This window comes from Loa loa (assembly GCF_000183805.2).
Source record: "Loa loa unplaced genomic scaffold supercont3.69, whole genome shotgun sequence".
In the NCBI taxonomy this organism is placed as follows: domain Eukaryota; kingdom Metazoa; phylum Nematoda; class Chromadorea; order Rhabditida; family Onchocercidae; genus Loa; species Loa loa.
In genome coordinates this window covers 109121-131301 of record NW_018108249.1, presented here as the reverse complement: position 1 = coordinate 131301, position 22181 = coordinate 109121, and the positions used below count along the sequence as shown (strand labels likewise).

The window sequence follows — 22181 nt, the reverse complement described above, 5'->3', positions numbered from 1 at the left end:
ATTATTACTATTACTATTACTATTACTATTACTATTACTATTACTATTACTATTACTATTACTATTACTATTACTATTACTATTACTATTACTATTATTATCGTTATTACTATTACTATTACTATTACTATTACTATTGCTATTACTATCACTCGAACTTCCTCAAGTGGGTTTTCGAAATCGGGAAAAAATGTACCTGCTCCCCATAATTGCAAGTGTGGTACCGGGCATTGCATAACCGGAAACTGTAAAAAGAACTCTGAATCAATTTGTTGAACAGAAATTTGAACTACTTGATATATTCCTTTTAGAAAAAAAAAGGATATAAAATTAAAGATAGAGAACCTTCATAGAACTAAAAAATTAGTCCACAGGGAAAGATTTGCATAATTCCAGTCAAATTTTTTAAGAATAATTGTAATTTCTAGATCTAAAAAAATTTGTTAATTAACCTTTACTAAGGATTGTTTTCGTCTTTCTTGGTTCTCGAGCGATCTTAAGACATTGCAGTAATGATTTCTTAGCAAGTGGTACTTTTACTGTGACATCAGTCCACGTGACAGTTTTACCTTCATTATCTAAATAAGGCAAACTGTAATACTTTGTAATATAAAATTCCATAAATCACATTTAGACCAAAAAAAAAAAAAACTAATATTGGTCGGATATGACGAAACAATTCAAATTATAGCATTATCATGCTAGTACAATGAAATGATATGATAATCAGTTGCTGAAATATTACTAGCCGCTATTTGATATATCTCTAGAGCATATCATACCAGAGTGATAACTGTGAGAATATTGTATAGCCAATTCTATTTATTAGGTGATAAGAAAATGAGGAAACTTACTCCATTTGATAAGCTATAATAGTTTTACTGATATATTCTTTATCAAATGTTGGTTGCCATTTTGTAAATGAATTTGTATTATTAATTTAATCCATTTACAAAATACATACAGATATGAGTAATTTTCATATCAAAAATCACAAAATATACAAGTTTTTCGTAAGTTAACATAGAAATTCGAAATATGACTGATTGTGTTAAGTTTGATTAAAAGTTATGCAAAAGATCGATTGATGATTTCAATCAAGTGATAAAAGATTTTAAAACAAACTTCATCCTCAGATTCACGCTTACTTCCCTCTTTTTTCGCTTTACCTAAGCTAACAGAATGGGTCATTCTATAATTTGTGATTCTGAAAATGTGTTAATTAAAAGATAAGCAGAATATGATAATTAAAAGATAAGCAGAATTAATGAGCAATGTATGATTGATGAAAATGTCTTATTGCAAGCAAATAAAATTGGTAAATATTTTAACTTTCATGACATCAGCGTACAAATGACTATCAGTAAGATGACTTCAAGAAAAAAAAGTAGCTAATACTGAATTCCATGGAAACACAAATTTATCATCAAAAATTATTTTAATTAAGAAATTCAAATTTTAAAAAATGATTTCAGATTGGATTAAAGTAAGATAAACAGGACTTATCGCTTTTTTTTTTTTTTAAGCTCAGAAAAGGGTTACACCGTTCTATCTGATCATTGAACAGATAATAAACCGAAAAAGCAAACTTCGTTACCTAATGTATAGTTTAAATGTTTACAAAAAATTTGCATTTTGCATTCTAATCAATAGCAAGCAGAAATCAGAAATGCAAATAGCCTGGAATCGAAATTCTAACCGAAGAATCAGGATCAGAAAGATCGGAGTAAAAGATAATGATGTAAAGCTAGCCATCAGTAAAAAGTTAAAAGTTAGGACGACGGAGTGACGCAAAAATTTATCTTGTAAAAGATTCTGATTCCGGATTTTTTGCTATATTTTCCACCAGGAAAGATATGTAAATTCAACCAAGGATCAGGATCAGGAAGATCGGAATAAGAGATAGTGATGTAAAGGTAGCCATCAATAAAAAGTCAGGTACGACGGAGTGACCGTGAAAATTTATCTTGCAAAAGATTCTAATTCCGGATTTTTTCTAATATTTTCCACCAGGAAAGATATGTAAATTCAATTCAATTATGGAAAACTTCATGTTTGACCAGAAAAAAAAATAAGGAAATTTTTCGTAACAGTAATTTTTTTTTTTTGAACGAAAAACATAAATAGTTTTGTGGAAATATCGAAAAGCCATTTACACATCCTTACACCGCCCGCGGACGGTCGGGCTAAAACCGCGTTAATTGTAGCAAAAATTATCACTCATTTGACCTTCAGCTCTTCGTCATTACTTTTTTTTTTTTATGCATATATTATTTTGGGCAGCACAAAAAGTGACCAAAGAAGACGTCCAAATAAGATTATATTCAGTGCTCAATGTATGGGTTTATTTATTGATTTATTTGTTAATAGCATTTTTAAATTATCAATATGAAAATGTTAATTTGAGCGAAATTTTAAATAATATAAGAGAAGAGAGAGCAAAGACATTGTCATTCTTCATTAAATCTTAATTAAATTTTCAACAATCAAAGGTCAACTATGATTTAATTATTACATTTAGAAATGAAAAAAATATTCCTTAATTTCGACTTATTACTATTACTACAATGCGTAATGCGAATTATGCTTAGGCCATACTAATTTATAAATAGTTATTAGTATTTTAACTAATAGTTATTTTTAAGAATAAGCCAACATTGTAAATATATTTCTTTCTTAAATACAGTAAAGTAATGAAATTTACTAAATTAAGCAATCCATTTAACAAATTTTTTGAGGTATCTTTAAGAGTAATTAATAAATGTCCAAATGCGCACAAATGGCGGAAAATGAATGAGGCGAAAAATTGAATTTTCTTTCTATTTTTTTTTTTTAATTATTCAACATTTTTTCTTACATTTCATTAGAATGTTTTTTTTTTTTTTGCTAAAATTTCTTTGAAATATTCATTGTTGTTATTTTTGCTTAAAACAAATTTGTTTCATATGAAAGAGCGTATATGAGTGAAGCACAAAGTAGCTCAAAGGAACAATTCGTCGTGGAAATATCACGGAGAAATAGAATTAATAAAAATTGCCATAAAGAAGCATCAACTGTTACATTATCATCGAAATCATCCACAACAAGTGAGGTTGTATCACGAACACCTGTATCAACTCATTCAACAGATGCCAATGATTATGATTCACTTGCTCTGATATCATCATCATTATCAACCTCAACTGCTATCGATTCTCCAGCAAAATCTATAGCACAACAACACTTCAATACTTCTCCAATAACAGTTGATGAAAAAAATTCACTTATAAAACAAGGCAAATTTCAACAACAACAACAACAACAACCATATAGCAGCGCAATTGTCATTCTTAACAGAAATACTGCGGTATAATTTTAATGATTTAAATATTATTTCAATTCCTACACTGGAATTCAATCCTTCATTTATAATATAAATTTAAATTAACAAAAAATTCATTTTTTTTCCCGCTTGATTTGATATAAAATTAGGTTTAATATAATAAAATTATTGCTATAAAAAGAAAAAAAAATTTAAGAAAAAATTTTTAGAAAAATTTTTTTACATTTTGTAAGAAAATTAGTTATAGCTAATGATTACTCTAAATATGAGAAGATAAAAATCACATCTTTTGTCGCCGTTGTCCTTTCACTAACTTTACATTAGCTGAATAATCAAGAGAATTGAAAATTTAACGATCAATTCAAAAATATCAAAACAATGATTAGAGCCGTAATTCGAACTTTTCAAACTTTTCATAAATTAAATTTAATCCATGATTGTAGATTACAATAGATCGCAAGGAATTCGCACAAATTTCGCCATATTTTCGAGCTGCATTTTATGGTGGTTTCTCGGAAACAAAATCTAAATTATTAAATTTTGACAGAACCAAAGTTTGTCACATCTCATTTCATGTCACATCTCGTTTATATAATTTTAATAGTTAAAGAGCCCATAATACCAATGTTCAAATTATTATTGAAAAAGTGCTAATGGAAATTTGCGCCTTTTATCATATTGTATGTAAATATTAGCAATATTTAAAAGCATAAAGTTTATTTGTTTAAGTTTAAGTTTAATTATCTGAAGTAAACATTAATGATAATCAAATAGACACTTATAGAGTGAAGAATTCCTACATTGCTGTGTGGTACTCAATCAACTGATGAATGAAAGTAAGTGGAAAGTACCAAATTTACAATGGATGAGTTTGCGAAAAGCATTTGAGGTATAATTATTTCTATTATTTGAAGAACATTTACAAACGTTCACTTGTAAAGTAACTATTAGCATACGTGAAATACGCGTATATCACTTGAAAACAATTATCAGCATACGTGAAATACGCGTATATCATTTGAAAGCAATTATCAGCATACGTGAAATACGTATATAGCATGTAAGAGCGCATGGTGATATTGAATTATTTACGCGTTACCGTATTTTTTCGACCCACCTTTATAATAAAAAGTTTTTTCATTTTCCATGGAAATGATTATTTACTACCTTCTAAATGTGATACATTCGTACTTAATGATTTATAAAGTAATCTAATTTCAAAGCATAATTAATTACACAAGTGCAACTGAAAGGAATGAATTATAATGATTTCATCATATAGCTTAGGTATTTTACTTTGTATCATTAATTTCAATTTTTAATAGATATTAGACATAGCGTCGTATTTGCTAATTGATCCATTGCTAGCGCTTATATCCGATGTGATTGTGTCCAAAGTAAATGCTGATTCGTTAGTGCTAGCATATCATAAAGCAGGTATTTTAAATTAAGAATCCTTCTAATTTTAAAATAAATTTTTGACATGCAACAGATATTATTTGGAAGTTATAAGATTCTGAAGGTGGTGAGAGAATTCAGAAGAATGGACGGTAGGCTGAATTCTAAAATTCTGAAGGTAATGGGAGAATTTAGAAGAATGGAGACGGTAGGCTGAATTCTAAGATTCTGAAGGTGATGAGAGAATTTAGAAGAATGGAGACGGTAGGCTGAATTCTAAGATTTTGAAGGTAACGGGAGAATTTAGAAAAATGGACGGTAGGTAGACCATTCATCGAATTTCATTTTGCATGAATTTTACAAAAACTGTAATAAATGGAATTGGACAAGAATGACTAGAATTACTGTATTTCATGTTTTGAAAGATTTTAATAGTATTTTTCAGAAAATCGCCATGTACCATTAGCACAGAAATTATGGAAAATAATCGTCCGTGAATTTGATCGTTTACTAGCAAATAACACTTTTCTTATGTTAGTTTCAAAATTAAATTTGTTACTTTTTTTTTCAAATTGAAAATTTTTTCAATTGTTTTTTTTTTAATTTCAATGAAACTAACTGTTGTCTTTAAGCAAAAAAATCAGATTCCCTCAAAATGTTCTTTGAAAAAAAGAAGATCTAATCTGATTTATATCAGTATCTTTTCTGTTTATTGCTATATTGTTGAATGTTTTACCTGTTGTTACAGGTAATATAACCCATAATTTGGGTACAAAAAAAAAACTTTACTAGATTATAGTGTTTACCATAAGTTTTTTTTAATTTGATGAACAGTCTAGAAAATTAAATCTTTAAAAACACATTTTAATTTTAAATTACGATAGTCTTTAAGGATGAACAATTACTGCTATTAGCAATATTTGAGACTTTTCTTATAGCTGCAATAATTAAACTTTAAACTTCACTTCTTAATCATCCAACGAATTACACGAAAAGAGTTTAATTTCTGAAATTCAATTTTAATTCTAGGCTTTCTGAAGTAGAAATCATCAAGCTATTATATGACAAACATTTAAACATTAACAAAAATGAAGAAACAGCAATGGTCCGAAAATGGATTACGGTAGGCAAATTTCTGTAATAAATGTGATAGAAGTTGACAAAAATCAATTAAGTTTGGATAGACTGAAACAATTTAAGGCTAATGATTATGATGGTGGTGGTGCGGTACGATTACATGAGGAACTCCGTGGGCGGAATGATACTATTGGCTTCAGCGAAAATGAGCCACGTTTGCCAAATTCAGTTTTACTTGCAAGTGGTAAATAACTTTTATAACGTATGACTTCTTTTTTTTTAGTTTCCTAAAAATTTTTTAAAATTTTTAAAAATAATTTAAAAAGGTCATAAATTTAACAATTTCTAGGTGGTTGGTCAAATGTAGGCCCAACGATGCTAGTGGAAACACTTGATTGTCGTGCCCAAAAATGGGTACGTTCAGAGGTCAAACTTTTTGAATTACCACGTGCTTATCATGCTGTAATTAATACTGGTGAATATTTATTTACAATTGGTGGTTTCAATGGTGCTGAATATTATCGATCAACGAGAAGATTTAATTTAAATAATCAAGTAAATTTATATTTTAATTTATTTATTCAAGTTATTTTATTTCATTAAAATTCAATAAATTATTTGTAAATTCATTTTTTCCTAATTTAATTTAGTTCAAGTTAATCAAAAATGGATGAATGAAATCAAATTTCAAATTTAGTTAACAAATAATTAATTGGTAAATTTATATTTTATTCAAAAAGAATCTAAAATTCATTTAAAACTATATTTTTATTTAAAATCTTTTACTTAAACGGAAAAAAGCCAAGTATTAGTGAATTAAAATTTTGAAAACTTGCTTTAAGCATTCAAATTAAAGCTAATTAATTTACAGGAATGTATAGAGGTAGCACCAATGTATGATCAACGATGCTATGTTGGATGTGGTTTGTTAGATCCGGAACGAATTATAGCAATCGGTGGCTATAACAACAATGATCGCTTGAAATCTGCGGAAATTTTGCATATACCAAAGAATCAATGGCATCGAATTGCCGAAATGAGCGTTAGAAGGTTAACTTAAATTTTTTCAAAAAAAAAAACTGAAAATTAAATAATTACATATTATCAGAGTTAACTGCAATCCAATGAGATGTTCATGTCAATGAAAATGACATTAAGTAGTAAGGAAAATGAAAAGTAAGTAAAGTACGAAAAATAAATAAAGTTAGTGAAGTGAAATGAATAAAGTAAGTAGAGTAAAATAAGTAGAGTATGGTAGATAAAGTAAGGTAAGTAAGATTAAGCACAGTAAAGTAAAGTAAATAAGTTAATTAAAAAAGTAAGTAAAGTAAGTTCTTCAATTTTTTCGTTTTTTCTTTTTTTTAAACAATTAACCCACTTTTTCAATACTATATGATCAAAAAATGTTTATCCTACTATGCTTTTTATTTACAGTTATAAATTTTTCATACTTTATAAGGACAGTAACAACTATGATTACGGTAAAGTAAAATGAAGTCAAGTAAACAAATTAAGTGAGTAAAGTAAGAAGTTCATGAAGTTTTTTTTTTTTTTAAATTAAATTTTATAGAAGTGATGGTCATTGCGTGATAATGAAAAATGTAGCATATGCAATCGGTGGTTTCGATGGAATGAATTGTCACTCTAGCGTTGAATACTACGAACCACAACGTGATCGATGGTTTATTATGAGCAATAACATGACAAGTCGTGTTAGTTATCCATTAGCGCCAGAATTTGCGCCAAAATTTTTACATGTTGCAAACTTATCGATTACTTTACAGATCAGATTATGGAAATATCGAAAAAGTTGCAATAATTAATGATGGATATTTTAGCGCTCTGGTGTTGGTGCAGCTACCTTAGAAGGTGTTGTATTTATATGTGGTGGTTTTGATGGTACCACTCGTTTACAAACATGTGAATTTATTGATACAAGAGAAGGGAAATGGCATCGTTTACGATCAATGAATCGACCACGGTTTAAAATTTAATTCACATTTAAGATTTAATTCAGTAAATACATACGATGAAAATTATAAAATTTAATTTTATTATTAAATTATAAAATTTGATAATAAAATTAAAATTTCATCCATTTTCAGTTCAAATTTTGGTATAGAAGTATTAAATAATCAAGTAGTGGTTGCTGGTGGTTATGGTGGTATGGTTGGTACCATAGGTGAAACAGAAGCATACGATTTTCGTTCAAATAACTGGATCGAATTACCAACAATGAGCATGCGACGTTCAGCACTTTATCTTACTCGAATTGAAAATCATGATATTATCGAGGCATTTGTTCGTCCAAAATGTACTACTGCATGATAAATGAAATGAATGTAGACAAATTTGGAAAAAAAAAAAGTATATATATCATCTATACATATAATATTTGCGACAAATTTCTTCCAATTGCGATAAAAAAAAAAATAATTTTCATGGGAAGAAAAAAAATTTTTGCGACGAATCTTTTCCAATTGCGATCAAAAAAAAAAAATCGAAAAATTTCGATGAAATACAGACAAAATCATACGATGAATATTTTTTTTAGCTAAATGACTTTATATTATCAATATGTTACATCTTAAGAATTCTTATAATTATCAAATTAATTGTATTAGCTAAAAAAAAAAAAAACAAACAAATTGCTTGTAATATTATGCAAAATACATTGTAAATTTGTATTCAACGTTGCTTAAAATTCATAATTTAATCGTTCATCGTCCTATCTTTCATCTCAATGAAAACAATAATAAATATAATTCAATCTCTACTAATTATATACTAATTATCAAACATTATAATTATGTTTCTCACGAATTTTACAGTAATAAAGCACAAAGAGGTCACATTAATGATTGGTTTACTGTAACATAAGTCAAAAAATTCAACATTGAAATGGTAGAATTTTAAGAATAATTTTAATATGCTTATTGTTCATGGTATCATTCTCTTACTTAACCTTTACTACTTTACTGTAATGTACTCGATTTTGTCGAGAATTTAGTATTACTACGGGTTAAAGGTTAAATTAACCTATATTTCCACTTATTTGTTATAAGAATTTAACGAATAACATAGTTAGTTGTAGAATTTTTGAACAGAAAATGTATTGAATACATAATTTGAAATTAATAGAGCATAAATAAATGCGCCATCATTGCAAGATCATGCTAATCATTACTTTTCTTCTTGCATTTACAGCATGTGATGTAAATTTTTAGCATTTTCCTTCACAACATTATATTATGATCCTTATGCGTTGGATGGTTGTTGCTTCGTTCTGCATGCTTTTGCAATCTATTATGCATGCAAATTCAATATTGATAACTGCAAGTGATAATAGCAATGTTAGCAAATTGATGCTACTACAATTATTAGCTTAATCATTCATTCGTGACATTTTCCTCTCCTAATTTTCATTAATAAACAATAATTACAAACTTTTTATGTATGTATTTCTAATCTTTACATAGTAAAAAAAAAAAAGAGTAAAACAAAAAAGTAAAATGAAAATTATGCGCAGTAAAATAAGTAAAATCAAACTTCAAAAATAATGCATTTCAGGTTGGATTACATATTGGAATATTTCAGATTTGATAATTATATTAGTTATCAAGTTGATAATTTGATAAGAGTATGATTATTTCAGGATGAATCGATGATTTTTTGTACATTTATCAATTACAATAGTAATATGTCATTAGTATTGGATATTGATGATAATCAAATGGAAAAATGTATTCAGGAAATACAAAACGGAAATTGGAAAGAGATACAAAGTGTACCGGATGATATGAATAATAGCATAACACAATTTTTTTATATTTTTGAAGAACCATTCGGTGAGTTTTACGGAAATGAAGTAGAATATGGTAGTATTTCCATAGATTTTCATTAAAAAATTAATTATTGCACTTTACTTAAATTAATTAGTAACTTTAATTTAATATAAAATAAGGCTTTGAATGAAATGTATCATATAATAGAGTGTATTATGAAATTTTGATATAATCCAAATATGAATTATTGAATCTGAAATACTAAACTTTAAGGTACTAAATTTAAGATACTAAATTATCATCTGAATGTAAAGTAGGAAATATTATGTGTCATTGTTATGCTATAACCATTTCCTCATTAATTATATTATTTCTAAAAATAAATATCAACTGTTGCTATCCATTTAATTTGATAATGCATACCGCAATTTTTAATTTTTTTTTAAATTTAGGAGTTCCAGTTTTTAAATTTAGGACTTTCAACATTACCTTTTCGTCCATTACTTATTTCACTATACAAGTAATTAATGATTTGTCAACCATAAGAAGATGTTGCAGTTCCAAAGAATGCCGCTTGTTTCAGTAACGATACAACGGATGACATTTATAACATAACAATAGCATGTATGAATTCCATTGAGCTATCAGGTATTTTAATCTGTCATACTCATTTTAACTTTAACTCTCTAGTTTAAATTCCAAGAGTTGATAGCAGATTTATATATTTCCCTTTGCTTGATAACATCTTTTATTCTAAAATGGAAAAAAAAAAACTTAAAATATAGTTTCAGTTGAATTGAATAACACAACGGAATATTTTGTGAGTTTATTGCTATCCAATTAATTAATTAATTGCAATTAAATGTGGGAGCCTAATATATGCATTAACACAGAGAGTGGAAAATAAAGTTTTGTGTCAATTACGAAGATAGAATTCACAAATGAATACGATAATCAAGTGGAAAAATCATAGAAATGATTACGATCATCTCTACTGAAATAAACTTTTGCATTCTTAGTAGTTCATTAATTTCATTTTCGAATTCAAATATTCGATTATTTTTATATCATTTAATTTGCAATCTATTTAATTGAAAAAATAACTTCATTTCTCAAATTCAAATCTATCAATATCAATATCTATGAGCCTAAATTTTATTTCAGGACTGGAATAATTCCATAGCTTTATATCCAAACTATACATTTACGACAATGGTAGCTACTTTTTACGGCATAAATGATAATACATTCATCTATGTTTAATAAATATTTAGTTGAAATGTAAAAAAAAAAACTAAAAAAGAAAAGATAGCCCTATGATCAGCTTATTTCTTTGACCTAAATTTAACAATATCTATAAACCTGAATTTTATTTCATTTTAGGACTGGAATAGTTCCATGATTTTATATCAAAATTACACATCGACAACAATGGTTACTACTTTTTATGATATAAATAATATTATATCAATTTGTATCTAATAAATATTTAATTAAAATACAAATTTATTTCAGAAACCTTTACCAGGAAAATGGATTCGAATAGTACGTGTTGGTTTGGCTAGTTTCTCTGTTTTTCTTGCTACAATTATCGTTTGCATCATTTTATTCCTATTTGTCGTCCTTCTTAAATGCATTCAACGATTTCTGTTGGTTCGACGAATGCCTATATCACAACATTCTGTTATCAAACACATTATCACCGATGAAGGAATTGTACAATTTTTAATTGAATTTTAAAAATTAAAATTAAACAAAAAAAGTCCAAAAATAAAAAGATAATGGTTATCATTTAATCAAAAATGTCAACTCATTTAGACTGGGAAAATTTAGGAATTACAAATTTATCGCTTTTCTGTTAGAGAGCTAAATTATAGGAGGATGTGACACAAGAATCAAGTCGCCATAGTTCAGCGATGCATTGTCGACAAAAAATGTCTGCTTCAAAGTTATTACATTTAAAAGACATGCGTTTACTCGCCGGATGTTTAATTTAAAAGATGACCTATGACCTGGCTTATCGATTAGCTTATCCATTCAATTTTCTTTTTATATAAACTCTACTGCGCTATGATGCATGACTTCATAGCTTCATTTTAATTTATGTATTTCAATAACAGGCATGTTTCTGTCTCTCTTCGAAGATTTTTTTTTTTTGAGACTTACCTTTGCTTATACGAAATCTTTTGGGGATTTGCCAAATTAATCAGAATTTTTTGATAAATCTGGCATCAATTTGCACTAGCAAATGGAAGCAGGCAATGCTTTATAAGCACACAAATTGTAGCACTGATTGAAAACTCATTATCACATATGATAACTGATAATTTAAAGTTAGAATAATTGTTAGACTAATAACTGATTATTAATTAAGGTTTGAAAACTGTTGAAAGAGAATACTGCTAATTTTCCAATTTTAAAGTGCTATTCGTTTGCCATCACGCTAGAAAGACAAATTATATACGTGATTGCAGCATACGTGACAATAAATAATTTACGTGACAATAAATTTACGTGATTCTGATTCTAAGTATAAATTCTGGCAGAAATTTTAAATGATGAAAATGATGAGGTGATAAAAAAATTTCAATGGTATGACTTGCACATCCTGTAGATAAGTATGTGAATTTGAAATTTATGAAATTTGCATATCATCGCTGAAAGGCAAAATAAAAATCCATCTTTTTCCTCAAGTTGAAATGTGCTAATTAAGATGGTATGATGGCATTATTGATGTATGGTTAGAAGTAATGATGGATGAATTATTTTTGGTGTTTAATCGATTAATTTCGAGTAATCGTTTCTCGATTAAATTCGAGTTAATCTTTTCTCTTTTAATAAGGGAGAAAATTTTAGAAACCTTCACTTTATCTGATCTTTATTAGTACAGTATTTTTTGGCTATGTAGATCTACCTATATTCATTAATTATAATTTTTTAAGTTATATTCTATAATTAAGTACAATTTTATAAATCGATTTGCTTTCGGAATATGAGAAGAGGTTGATCAACGAAATAATTTACATTGCTGATCCAGTTTTTTACGAATAATTAAAAAGCAGAAACAAGATCAACAATAAGATAAAGGATTCAATGATTCACCGGAATCATGAACAATAAGATAAAGGATTCAATGATTCACCGGAATCATGCACTTCAGAAAGCCTTGATTTTCTTCATTCTAATCAAAAAAAATTCATAAGAATCCCATAGTTTCTGAGAATTTCATTGTTACATTGAAATATTTTGCTTTTTTTCTAATTATTTCTTTCTTCTAATTGGGATTATTTATAAATTATTCCTTCTTCCTACTTATGATTTTTCTCTCTTCTCTTGATTCTTTATAGAATCGTAGATTCTTGATGTTCTTGAATTCGATGAATCTATGCTTCTATGAATCAATTTGAATATTCCAAGTAAACTTTCTCTTTCTAATATTTATTAAATTATTTGATTCAAAATGAACAAAAATAGTCCTTGCATGAGTAATATTTGCAAAGAAAATATGTTTAGTTTCTAGTCTCAATATATGATAATATTTTCCTATTGAGAAGAATATATCAATCAATCAACTTTCTTATCACATTCTAATTCTCATCTCCACATCTTATCAATAATGTCATGATAACATACTAGTTATGTTCAACTTAATATCCAAAAAATATTTCAATCTGTAAAAAATGTTCTATGAGAGGCTTTTCTTTAATCTTACTATCATCTTATTCTTTCATATAATCATACAATTCAAATTTTCTTTTGCACTGCATTTTAGCTTTTATTAATCTCAAGATATAAGACAGAAAATGGAAGAAATAAAACGAAATATTTGTTCATTCAAAAAAAAAAGAAAACATATTTAATACAAATTGCTAATTTCGAATTAGATCGGATATGTGACAATCATTTTTTTAGCAATTTCCCGAAAGCAGTAATCGATCTTATTTTCATCATTCGTTTACTGCTAGAAACAAAAGGAAACTCATCCTTTTGTAAATAACATTGGACAGATCTGTAAAATGTATGCGACATGCGACATACACTCTGACATTTTGTAATATCAGATATTAACAAATAGAAGGAGAGAAATTCATAAAAATTATAAGTAGGAGTGGAAAAGAAAAAAAAACATTTACGAAAATTATTACAATCATTTAAAACATCAAAAAAAAAGGAAAAAATTAACGAGTAAAAATTAGTAACAATAAGATGAAAAGAATGGATGAAATCAGTAAAAAAAAAAGGAAATGGGAATATATCCGGAAAATAAAAACAAGGAGATATATCCGGAAAATAGAGAAGATAGGAAAAAGGTAAAATGTTTTGAATGATAAAACAAACGAAGCAAAATGCTTATCATACGAAGACAGAAATCAGTTTGAGTACAATGCTGCAAGTAAAATTATTACTTATGCAAACATTAAAAAAATGACAAGTAAAACAGTGCTATCATATATTCAAAGCCACGTATTACAATGTGATAGCATTATTTTGTGAATGAAACAAACTTTGCAATACAAAAAAAAAAAGGAAAGTAATTTAAATTTAAAATTTTTTTAAAATTTTCTTTCTAAATTTAGTAATTTAAACTTAGTATTTGTTGCATAAATATATCACTTAATAATATCAGCAAATTTTGCTCCTTAATATGATAACAACAGTTTATTTTCTGATAAAACCTTTGGTTAAAAAAAAAAATTAATTTCTTAATTATTATCAAATTCTTGCTACAGGTGATATGAAGCCACTTAATCGTATCAATGTTATACTACTTTCCTGTTATTATACGTTATGTTATTAAATTAAGTTTAGCCTAGCATAACTTAGTCAAGCTAACTGACCACTGTAATTTACCTTTGAACTTTTTTTTTCCCTTTCACTACTTCTTTTTAAATTATGATATCAGATTCGAATAAAATGCTACAATTAATATTTTGTCCACCTTTTGTCTAACATTGTCAAGTAATTTGTGCATATTTAACATTTACAAAGTAATGTAACACTTGTAACACTCATAAATTATCTTCTTCAGAAGGTCAATCAAAACTGACCTTATAGTTGTGACGAACTGACCTTATAGTTGTGACGTATATTATTAAAAGTTACAAAAAACAAAAAAACAAAAAACAAAAAACAAAAGGAAATTTTTTGGGCAAATTTTAATTTTAATCTAAAATTGCTGAGTAATATGCCAATAATTGTTTGTGCAAAATGACAGCAAGTATGATGATGGAAAAATCTTTGCAAGCATATAAAATAAATTTTAAAAATTTCAAGAAAATATTTTCTGAAATACAATAAAATAGATGAGATTGATATCGGATAGATGAGTTAATTGGAAAAGAAATTTAGCAACAAATATTTGTTAGGACTAGAATTGTTATGACTATTATTATTATCATCAAAATTTTAAGAATTTCTAATATAAATAATACAATTAAAAATTTGATAAAAAGTTAAATACAAATAAATTCCATAGAAAAATAAAATAAAATAAATATCTTACAAGTTTGATAATAACTTGGACTAATTAAATCTATTGTCATTTAAAAAAAAAAAAAAAAATCTCAAAATTTTATGAATACAATGAAAATGTCTTTTACTACTACGCAGTTAATCAATAATGCTGTGAACATCGTACGGTAAAGCATGTTGTAGTATCAATATGACGGCAACAATCTACAACTGGAGTTGTGGTTGATAATACTTTGTTATTTGATAAATGATTATGATGTGGTGGATGAGCCAAGAGCTGAAATTGTTTAAATTTAATAGTCTATTTTAATCAAACTTTTAAAATGCTGTTAACGATTTTGAAAGAATATAGATATTACTAATATTTTTTCTTAATTAGTATTTTTTCTATTACTATACTATATTACTGATATCTTTTCTTAATTGATTATCACAATTTCCAGCAATAATCCAATTAGCTCATTGGACAAAAAAAAAACTTTTCAAGATTTCACAATTGACATTATTTATTCCATTTGATAACCACTATTCATCCATCTATTCCCTCAAATTTATCATTGCTAGAACAAAATTACCAGATAACATTACGATAAATCTGAATCATTTAAATCCATTACTGTAATCATTTAACTGTTATCTTTTATTTGATGATAACGAAAGACTGACTCACCTTAGTCTGATCACCAATACGAACCAATGGCTTATGCGAAATTTTTCGCTCATTAGAATATTCACCGTAATGATAACAGTCCCAGCAATACTCACAGTAATATTGCAAACATGTCACATCACCACAGAAATACGGAGCGTAACGACCAGCGCATTGTACACCTTCACATTCATCGCACATCTGTTCATCAATTACATAGGGCTTTATTTCGACCTGAAAAGAAAAAAAAAAAATTATATCAATCCTAAAATCATTTAACTTTTCGCATTTCTTCTTTTCCTACAAAGATATAACTCGAGAAAAAGAAGAAACTAATACAAAACTAATATTTGATATTAAATGTTTTCATTTTAAAGTATCAATTAGTTGTGTTACACTTAATTAAAACAGAATTTGAAATACAAGATTAGGTATACTATACAGTTTGATTATTGATTCAATTGTTGAGTTATATCCTATTTCATAATTCTGATACATATTTCCTAGCATTAAATAGATACTTTTGAAACATTATTTTTAATACTACACCAAGTATTAATAATTTGAAATCATTTAATTAATTAAAAAATTACAAGAAAGTGACATTATGCCAGGAAGATAGATGTATTATTCCGGTAGTTGGAAAAGGTATAAATTAATTAATTAAATTAATTAATTACCCGTTTACTCATATCAGCATGAGGGATATGCACAAAGCGTCCGCTTATAGCTGCAATAAAAGATTGTTCAGTGGTGAATGTAACTCGTGCTGCTCCTTTTGGATATTTCAATTCTGGATCAATATCAATTCCAACATAACAAACTGATCCATAAAGATGATCTAGAACACGTGCCAATTCTTCTGAAATACATTTTTCATCAGTAGAATAAATTTATTTCCTGTAATACTTTTAAATATTTCGCATCCCAATATATATATATATATATATTAGAACATTACGAGCTTTCGTTGGTCGAGGTACACCGCCAATGAAAATAGTTCGTCGTGGATTTAATGGCATATCCTCTCGAAGCATAAATTCCATATCATCCAAACGCCATGGTCGTACTTGTACCTTACAATTGTGATTATTTTTTGTATCAGAAGTAATGTACGTTAAATTTAGGATACTAAAAGTTTTTTTAAAAATTTAGGATACTAAAAGATGTAGTCGAATTTAATTTTAAATATATTCATATAATTAATTATATTAACAGAAAAAATTTCACCGGTTTATCACGCATCGTTGGACTAGAAACAAACAAGTAATATTTGTCATCCTCTTTATGACATTTACTCACTAACAGTTGCACTGAACGCTCATCTTCAAACACCAAGAAAACATAGCCAGTCATATAACGTGACTAAAAAAAAAAAAGAAAAAAAATGACGCTTAATAGGGATGTTTTATAATTTAATGTTATTTTTGTGTTATTATTTGCATTTCAAAACAAATGAATTAATATTTTATTTTGTATTCATTGTAAAGAGTAAAACTTTTGAGCACAAAAAATGGAAGTTTAATCAGATGAATGAAATTTATATTTTTGTAATCAAAAGTAACATATTCAAATGTTCAGAAAATTACCTGATAACAAAAAGCAACAAATCAACAATACCTGTGGATCGTTCTTTAACACCAGTATCAGGACGACGTGGCCAATCAACAAGTACCGGACCAAATTGTGAAAATGTTGATGTTATTTCATCTGCAAAGGATCTACCATTCATTAGCAATAGCAATGTGACATTGGTAAACGTGTTATTAATAATATCTGCTAATGATAACTGATATCTTCCAGAATAATTATCATCAAAAAATTGTTCAATTCTAGCTTAATGATAGCATATTCTAGTTTTATCTTTTATTTGTGATCATATGATAACAATGATTGTGGTAAAAAATGCAAATTTTTGAGTTTTTTTTTAAAAGTTTCATTTGAATATCATGGATTTTAAATTCAAAGAAAAAAAAATCCTCATTACCTTCCGTAACATCAATTGGAAGTCCACCAACGAAAACTTTGCGAGCAAAAATTTCAAGTGATTCGTCCATAATGAAATAAGCTTCCGGAGTAGATGGAACACCTGGATTACGTGATAAATTTCGACGATCACCCGTTTCCATTTTTGCTATAACAGAAAAAGATTCATAATAGATATTTTCATCTCTAAAAATTGATGATATATATATATTTCAAATGAATTACCATTGTTATTAATTAAGGATGCAGGGGACCATGAAGAAAACGGTTGACAAAGTTGATCACGTGGCATGAGTATTGCACAATCATTACCGTTAGCATTTTCGGTTTTATTACCAAATTTTAATACCGGATTACTAAATAAAATGTAAATATATTATTATGGTATAAAACAGATTGATTTTTTTTCCTTTTCCTAAAACAAAGATGAAATAGTGCATAATCACTTTTATGAGAAAGTTTGATTTAGGATTTGTACCATAAAGCAAATTCATAGGTTAAGATATGAATCTGAACTTTATTATATTTTATATCACTGTAAAATGATGAGACCTAAGCTTCTGCTAATATGAAAAGCATTGTCAAATGTGTCATAATCAATGAATTTTTAAAAAGGTTTCAAAAATGATCAGCATTTTGTAAAATTTATTGATACCCATAAAAATGCTGTTGCAAAGAGCTGGTACATGAACTAGATGAATTAGTTATACTTCCATCTGATAGTGATTTTGGTGAGCGCGTATCTGATGGTATATGTGGATTAAGCACGAATGATGATACCTTAAAAAGTAGCAAAGCACATTTTACATCATTTACAACGATTCAGTAAGTCATTCGTTAAAATTAATTGTAACAATTTTAAAAATTAAATTAAAATTTTTACAACATTTCAGAAAAATTGATTGAAACAATTTTGCTTTTGCTAAAGTAAATGGTTAACATACGAATTCCATTTCATTCTTTCACTAAAAACATCTATTTTACCATATCAAGTAATTATTATGAAGACAAGGAAGAGAAACATTGTGATATCCGAAAAAGTATCTAATATTGCAGATTAAAAAAGGGAAATGATTTGAATACAATCTCATCCTTTGATTGATAAAATCATTTTCATAGGCCTAGAAAAACAAAATTAAAGCTTACTGGATAGGTTGGTCGTTGACAAGGTGGATGTGAAGGACTGCTTGGTATTGATGGCCGATTTATGCGATTATTCATCATTGTCATCCGTTTTCGTATATCTCCATCCAATGCCATCATCCTTATCAGTATTCAAACGATTTATCTGTAACTTTAATATTAGCTTTATGATATTTGTTCTAATTTTTTTTTTTAAATTACAGAAAAACATTAGCAGTTTGAAGTGATGATGTTTGATAGATGATAAAATTGTTAAAAGATAAAGTTTGTTCACTTATAAAAGTTAAACAATAATTTACATCTTCTATTACTTCATGCACTTGCATTTGCACGATGCACCATGATTTTATGGAATCTCATAATAAAACTATGAATTAATTAATTAATATAGTAAGTAAAAAAAAAAAATACTGTGAAGAGATTTTGCAAACTGATAGACGTATCCGTTAAATAGATGATAAAAATTTCGAAATGCTGCTAAGTGTGCTCGACTCGACTTCAGAAGGAAATCGTAAACCAATTCACTACCGTAAACTTCTAAATGATAGCATGACTGCGAGAAGATTTATGCAAATTAAGGACTATGACGTCACCACAATAGAGTGAATTATTTTCGGATAGAGTTTCTGGAGAGTGGAGGAGAAGAGAAGGGGATATTTTTGAAAAAACTCTTCTAAATTTAATTAATAAATTTGAACCTATAATACTATTTAAGAGTTAGAAAGAGAATAAAAGCAAATTATAGCAAATTCGAAGTTTTAGCAATTCCAAATTTGATATAAATTAAATTTTTCAAAACATTTAAATGCATTAATTAGTAAGATTTGTAAACATAAATGAAGGAATTGAAGAGAGGGAGAGAGAGAGAGAGAGAAAGAGAAGGAAATTAAAAATGGAAAAATTGTTGTAGTTGTATCGATGAATGTGTAAATCCTTAGGGCAATAACATTGGAAGGAATTGGAATAATTCGAGAGGAATATACAAAATACATTTCCGATAAAAATTATTTTAAAATTTAAAAAAAGAAAAGTATTTTATTTAAAATGAACTAAATTATTACAAATTTTTATTGAAATTTACTAGTAATACTGGAAATGAACCGTACCACAATAGCGCATCCAACTGAAATAAATATATTTCAACATAAATTGTATAAAATTTTAAAAAAAACAAATATTGATTCAAAATTTACCAATATACATCCTACCTTATTACTGTCATGTAACAATAAACGTTTGTTAGCAGATTGGATTAAACAATGATGTAGTAAAATTTGCATAAATGAATAATCACTCAGACAGTTCTAGCAATCAGCTATCCTAAACGAGCTACCTTAATATTACCATCCAATAATTCTTACAAAAAAAAAACAAAATATTCATCCATCATATTTACTTTTAACAAATATAAAAAAAAAAGAAAAAATTAGGAAATTCTAAAATTTCAATAAAATTTATGATTGAAATTTAAATGAGGAAAAGGAGGAAAAAAATTAATAAAATTGACCTTTCTTGGAAATTATTCCATGTCACCATTTTCGAAATTTCAATTTCGATATCCATTGAAGGTTTCTCTTTCCTCCTATCAACATGTTTTCATCCGTTCTAGAGTAATAAACCATCAGTTCTGCTTTCACTTACTGCGTAACCTTTCTAAAGCTTCGTGGGTGGTCCAAATATTATCCGAACAATATCTTGCTATTATTGATCAAAATTATTTCCATTCTAATGCTTACAATCTGATTTTAATCCTTTCAGTAATAATTCCGGAATTATTTAATCATAGATTTAATTTCAATCAATTTTCACATTCTGATACTAGAAAAAAAAAAACGTTAAAAGGAAGATAGTTCATAGGTCAATTATGATCACAATTGTCATCTTTTATTGCTATAAAAATTTATTTACAATCATAAGTACTGAGAGAAATAAGTTCCGTTTTGTGATAAATGAAATGAAAAATTAAGTGAAAAAATGAAGCAATAGATAAAAAGATAGCGAAAAAGTTAAGAGATGTGACACTACAAATATCACAGGTTGATCATGTGAATTAGCATGAATGATATCAACAGAATTGTCGCGTATCATTGAAAAGCTCATTTTGAAAATTTTCTGTAAATGCTGAAATGATAATAATGAAGTTTTGGTAGTAAATTGAAATTGAAAGTATATATTAAAGTATTTATATTATATATTTATATTATGTATATATTAAAGTATAAAAGTATTTTTTATTTGTTAAAATTGATAATTTTCCATCTTTTTCAGCAATTATTTACTGATATCTCAATGATATATTAATAGAAATAACTAGAAAATGAATATACCTGAATAATTTGTTTGAAAATCATTTTGTTCAATGTTATCATTCTCTAACATTGGGATATTTACATCTAATGAATTTAACCATTTCGTTACATATTGCGTTTTATTTGCTAAAAAATATCGATATATTTTAATTAATTATCAATAATAAGAATATTTATATTTTTACCTTTACTATTATTTTATGAATACATACTAGAATAGAAAAGAAATAAATCAATAAATATTTTTTAGATATATTACAAGATTATGTGAACGAACGAGTATGTAATCGAATCAAGCTGAATGGTTCATCGTTGTTATTACTATAATCATCATTTGAATGATCATGATATGATATCACTTGAAATGGATTGATACGATTATATCGTACTGAATGTGTAATTGGATTTATGTAATGTTTCGTGTTATCAATTTTAAACATACATTCCTCACGTGATTGATAATTATGATTCGCCAAATTTTGAAGTATGTCAAGAAAGTGTTGACTAAAATTATTGTTTATAATAAAGTACACATGTTTATAATAAAGTACACATTAACCTATCAATATTGATAATTTTGATAATATTGATAATATTGATAATTTCATTCAAATAATAAAATATGCATGTATGTGATTTAATTTGAACAATAAAAGATTACGTAGTGCAAAATTTATGCATGCAAATACTTCAATCATATTTTATAAACGTTAAAATAATTGTTAATGTTATTTTTATGTATTTATCATACCATGCAGATTTTCCAACAACCATTGGACATTTACTTGGTGCAGCAGTATGCAAATCGCATGCATAATGTAAATTTGTTGAAATATTTTGTTCCCAATGTGAACTATCATCAACATCCGTTTCAAAGATACGTGCAATGATAGCAATCATATCTTCCATGCATATTAAACGTTCTATACGAATTGATGCCGTATCTCCTGATAAGATAAATGATATTTTAATTTTATTATCGAATAAAAAAAAAATTAAAGCATTATCTATTTCATTTTTCTTCTATCTATTTTTCCTTC

At 26.9% G+C, this 22181-nt stretch overlaps 7 protein-coding genes across 7 annotated transcripts; 2 read left to right on the top strand and 5 right to left on the bottom strand.

Moving 5' to 3' along the window:
* Nucleotides 1-196: 196 nt before the first annotated feature.
* On the bottom strand, nt 197-1755 carry LOAG_04952 (hypothetical protein; the record flags this gene model as incomplete). Its single annotated transcript, XM_003140489.1, has 5 exons — nt 197-245; nt 453-578; nt 855-867; nt 1126-1207; nt 1700-1755. Coding segments are annotated over 5 exons (324 nt in total), but the record flags the coding sequence as incomplete, so codon positions are not given.
* A 1204-nt stretch (nt 1756-2959) lies between these two features.
* Nucleotides 2960-8125, top strand: LOAG_04951 (hypothetical protein; the record flags this gene model as incomplete). The annotated part of the gene is made up of 12 exons (XM_003140488.1): nt 2960-3346; nt 3766-3876; nt 4107-4211; nt 4648-4759; nt 5166-5253; nt 5750-5843; nt 5921-6041; nt 6147-6352; nt 6669-6847; nt 7368-7509; nt 7636-7778; nt 7903-8125. 12 exons carry the CDS (start codon nt 2960-2962, stop codon nt 8123-8125), a joined length of 1911 nt encoding a protein of 636 aa, XP_003140536.1.
* A 1336-nt stretch (nt 8126-9461) lies between these two features.
* On the top strand, nt 9462-10426 carry LOAG_04950 (hypothetical protein; the record flags this gene model as incomplete). Its single annotated transcript, XM_003140487.1, has 3 exons — nt 9462-9645; nt 10141-10230; nt 10374-10426. 3 exons carry the CDS (start codon nt 9462-9464, stop codon nt 10424-10426), a joined length of 327 nt encoding a protein of 108 aa, XP_003140535.1.
* Nucleotides 10427-15196: 4770 nt separating this feature from the next.
* Nucleotides 15197-17059, bottom strand: LOAG_17395 (hypothetical protein; the record flags this gene model as incomplete). Its single annotated transcript, XM_020450057.1, has 5 exons — nt 15197-15331; nt 15725-15937; nt 16384-16565; nt 16665-16779; nt 16934-17059. 5 exons carry the CDS (start codon nt 17057-17059, stop codon nt 15197-15199), a joined length of 771 nt encoding a protein of 256 aa, XP_020306323.1.
* Nucleotides 17060-17288: 229 nt separating this feature from the next.
* LOAG_17394 (hypothetical protein) lies at nt 17289-17832 on the bottom strand (the record flags this gene model as incomplete). The annotated part of the gene is made up of 2 exons (XM_020450056.1): nt 17289-17413; nt 17691-17832. 2 exons carry the CDS (start codon nt 17830-17832, stop codon nt 17289-17291), a joined length of 267 nt encoding a protein of 88 aa, XP_020306322.1.
* A 502-nt stretch (nt 17833-18334) lies between these two features.
* On the bottom strand, nt 18335-18949 carry LOAG_17393 (hypothetical protein; the record flags this gene model as incomplete). Its single annotated transcript, XM_020450055.1, has 2 exons — nt 18335-18469; nt 18836-18949. The coding sequence occupies 2 exons, from the start codon at nt 18947-18949 to the stop codon at nt 18335-18337; spliced, it is 249 nt and encodes an 82-aa protein (XP_020306321.1).
* A 2455-nt stretch (nt 18950-21404) lies between these two features.
* Nucleotides 21405-22041, bottom strand: LOAG_04948 (hypothetical protein; the record flags this gene model as incomplete). Its single annotated transcript, XM_003140485.1, has 2 exons — nt 21405-21645; nt 21893-22041. The coding sequence occupies 2 exons, from the start codon at nt 22039-22041 to the stop codon at nt 21405-21407; spliced, it is 390 nt and encodes a 129-aa protein (XP_003140533.1).
* Between the last annotated feature and the right edge of the window lie 140 nt (nt 22042-22181).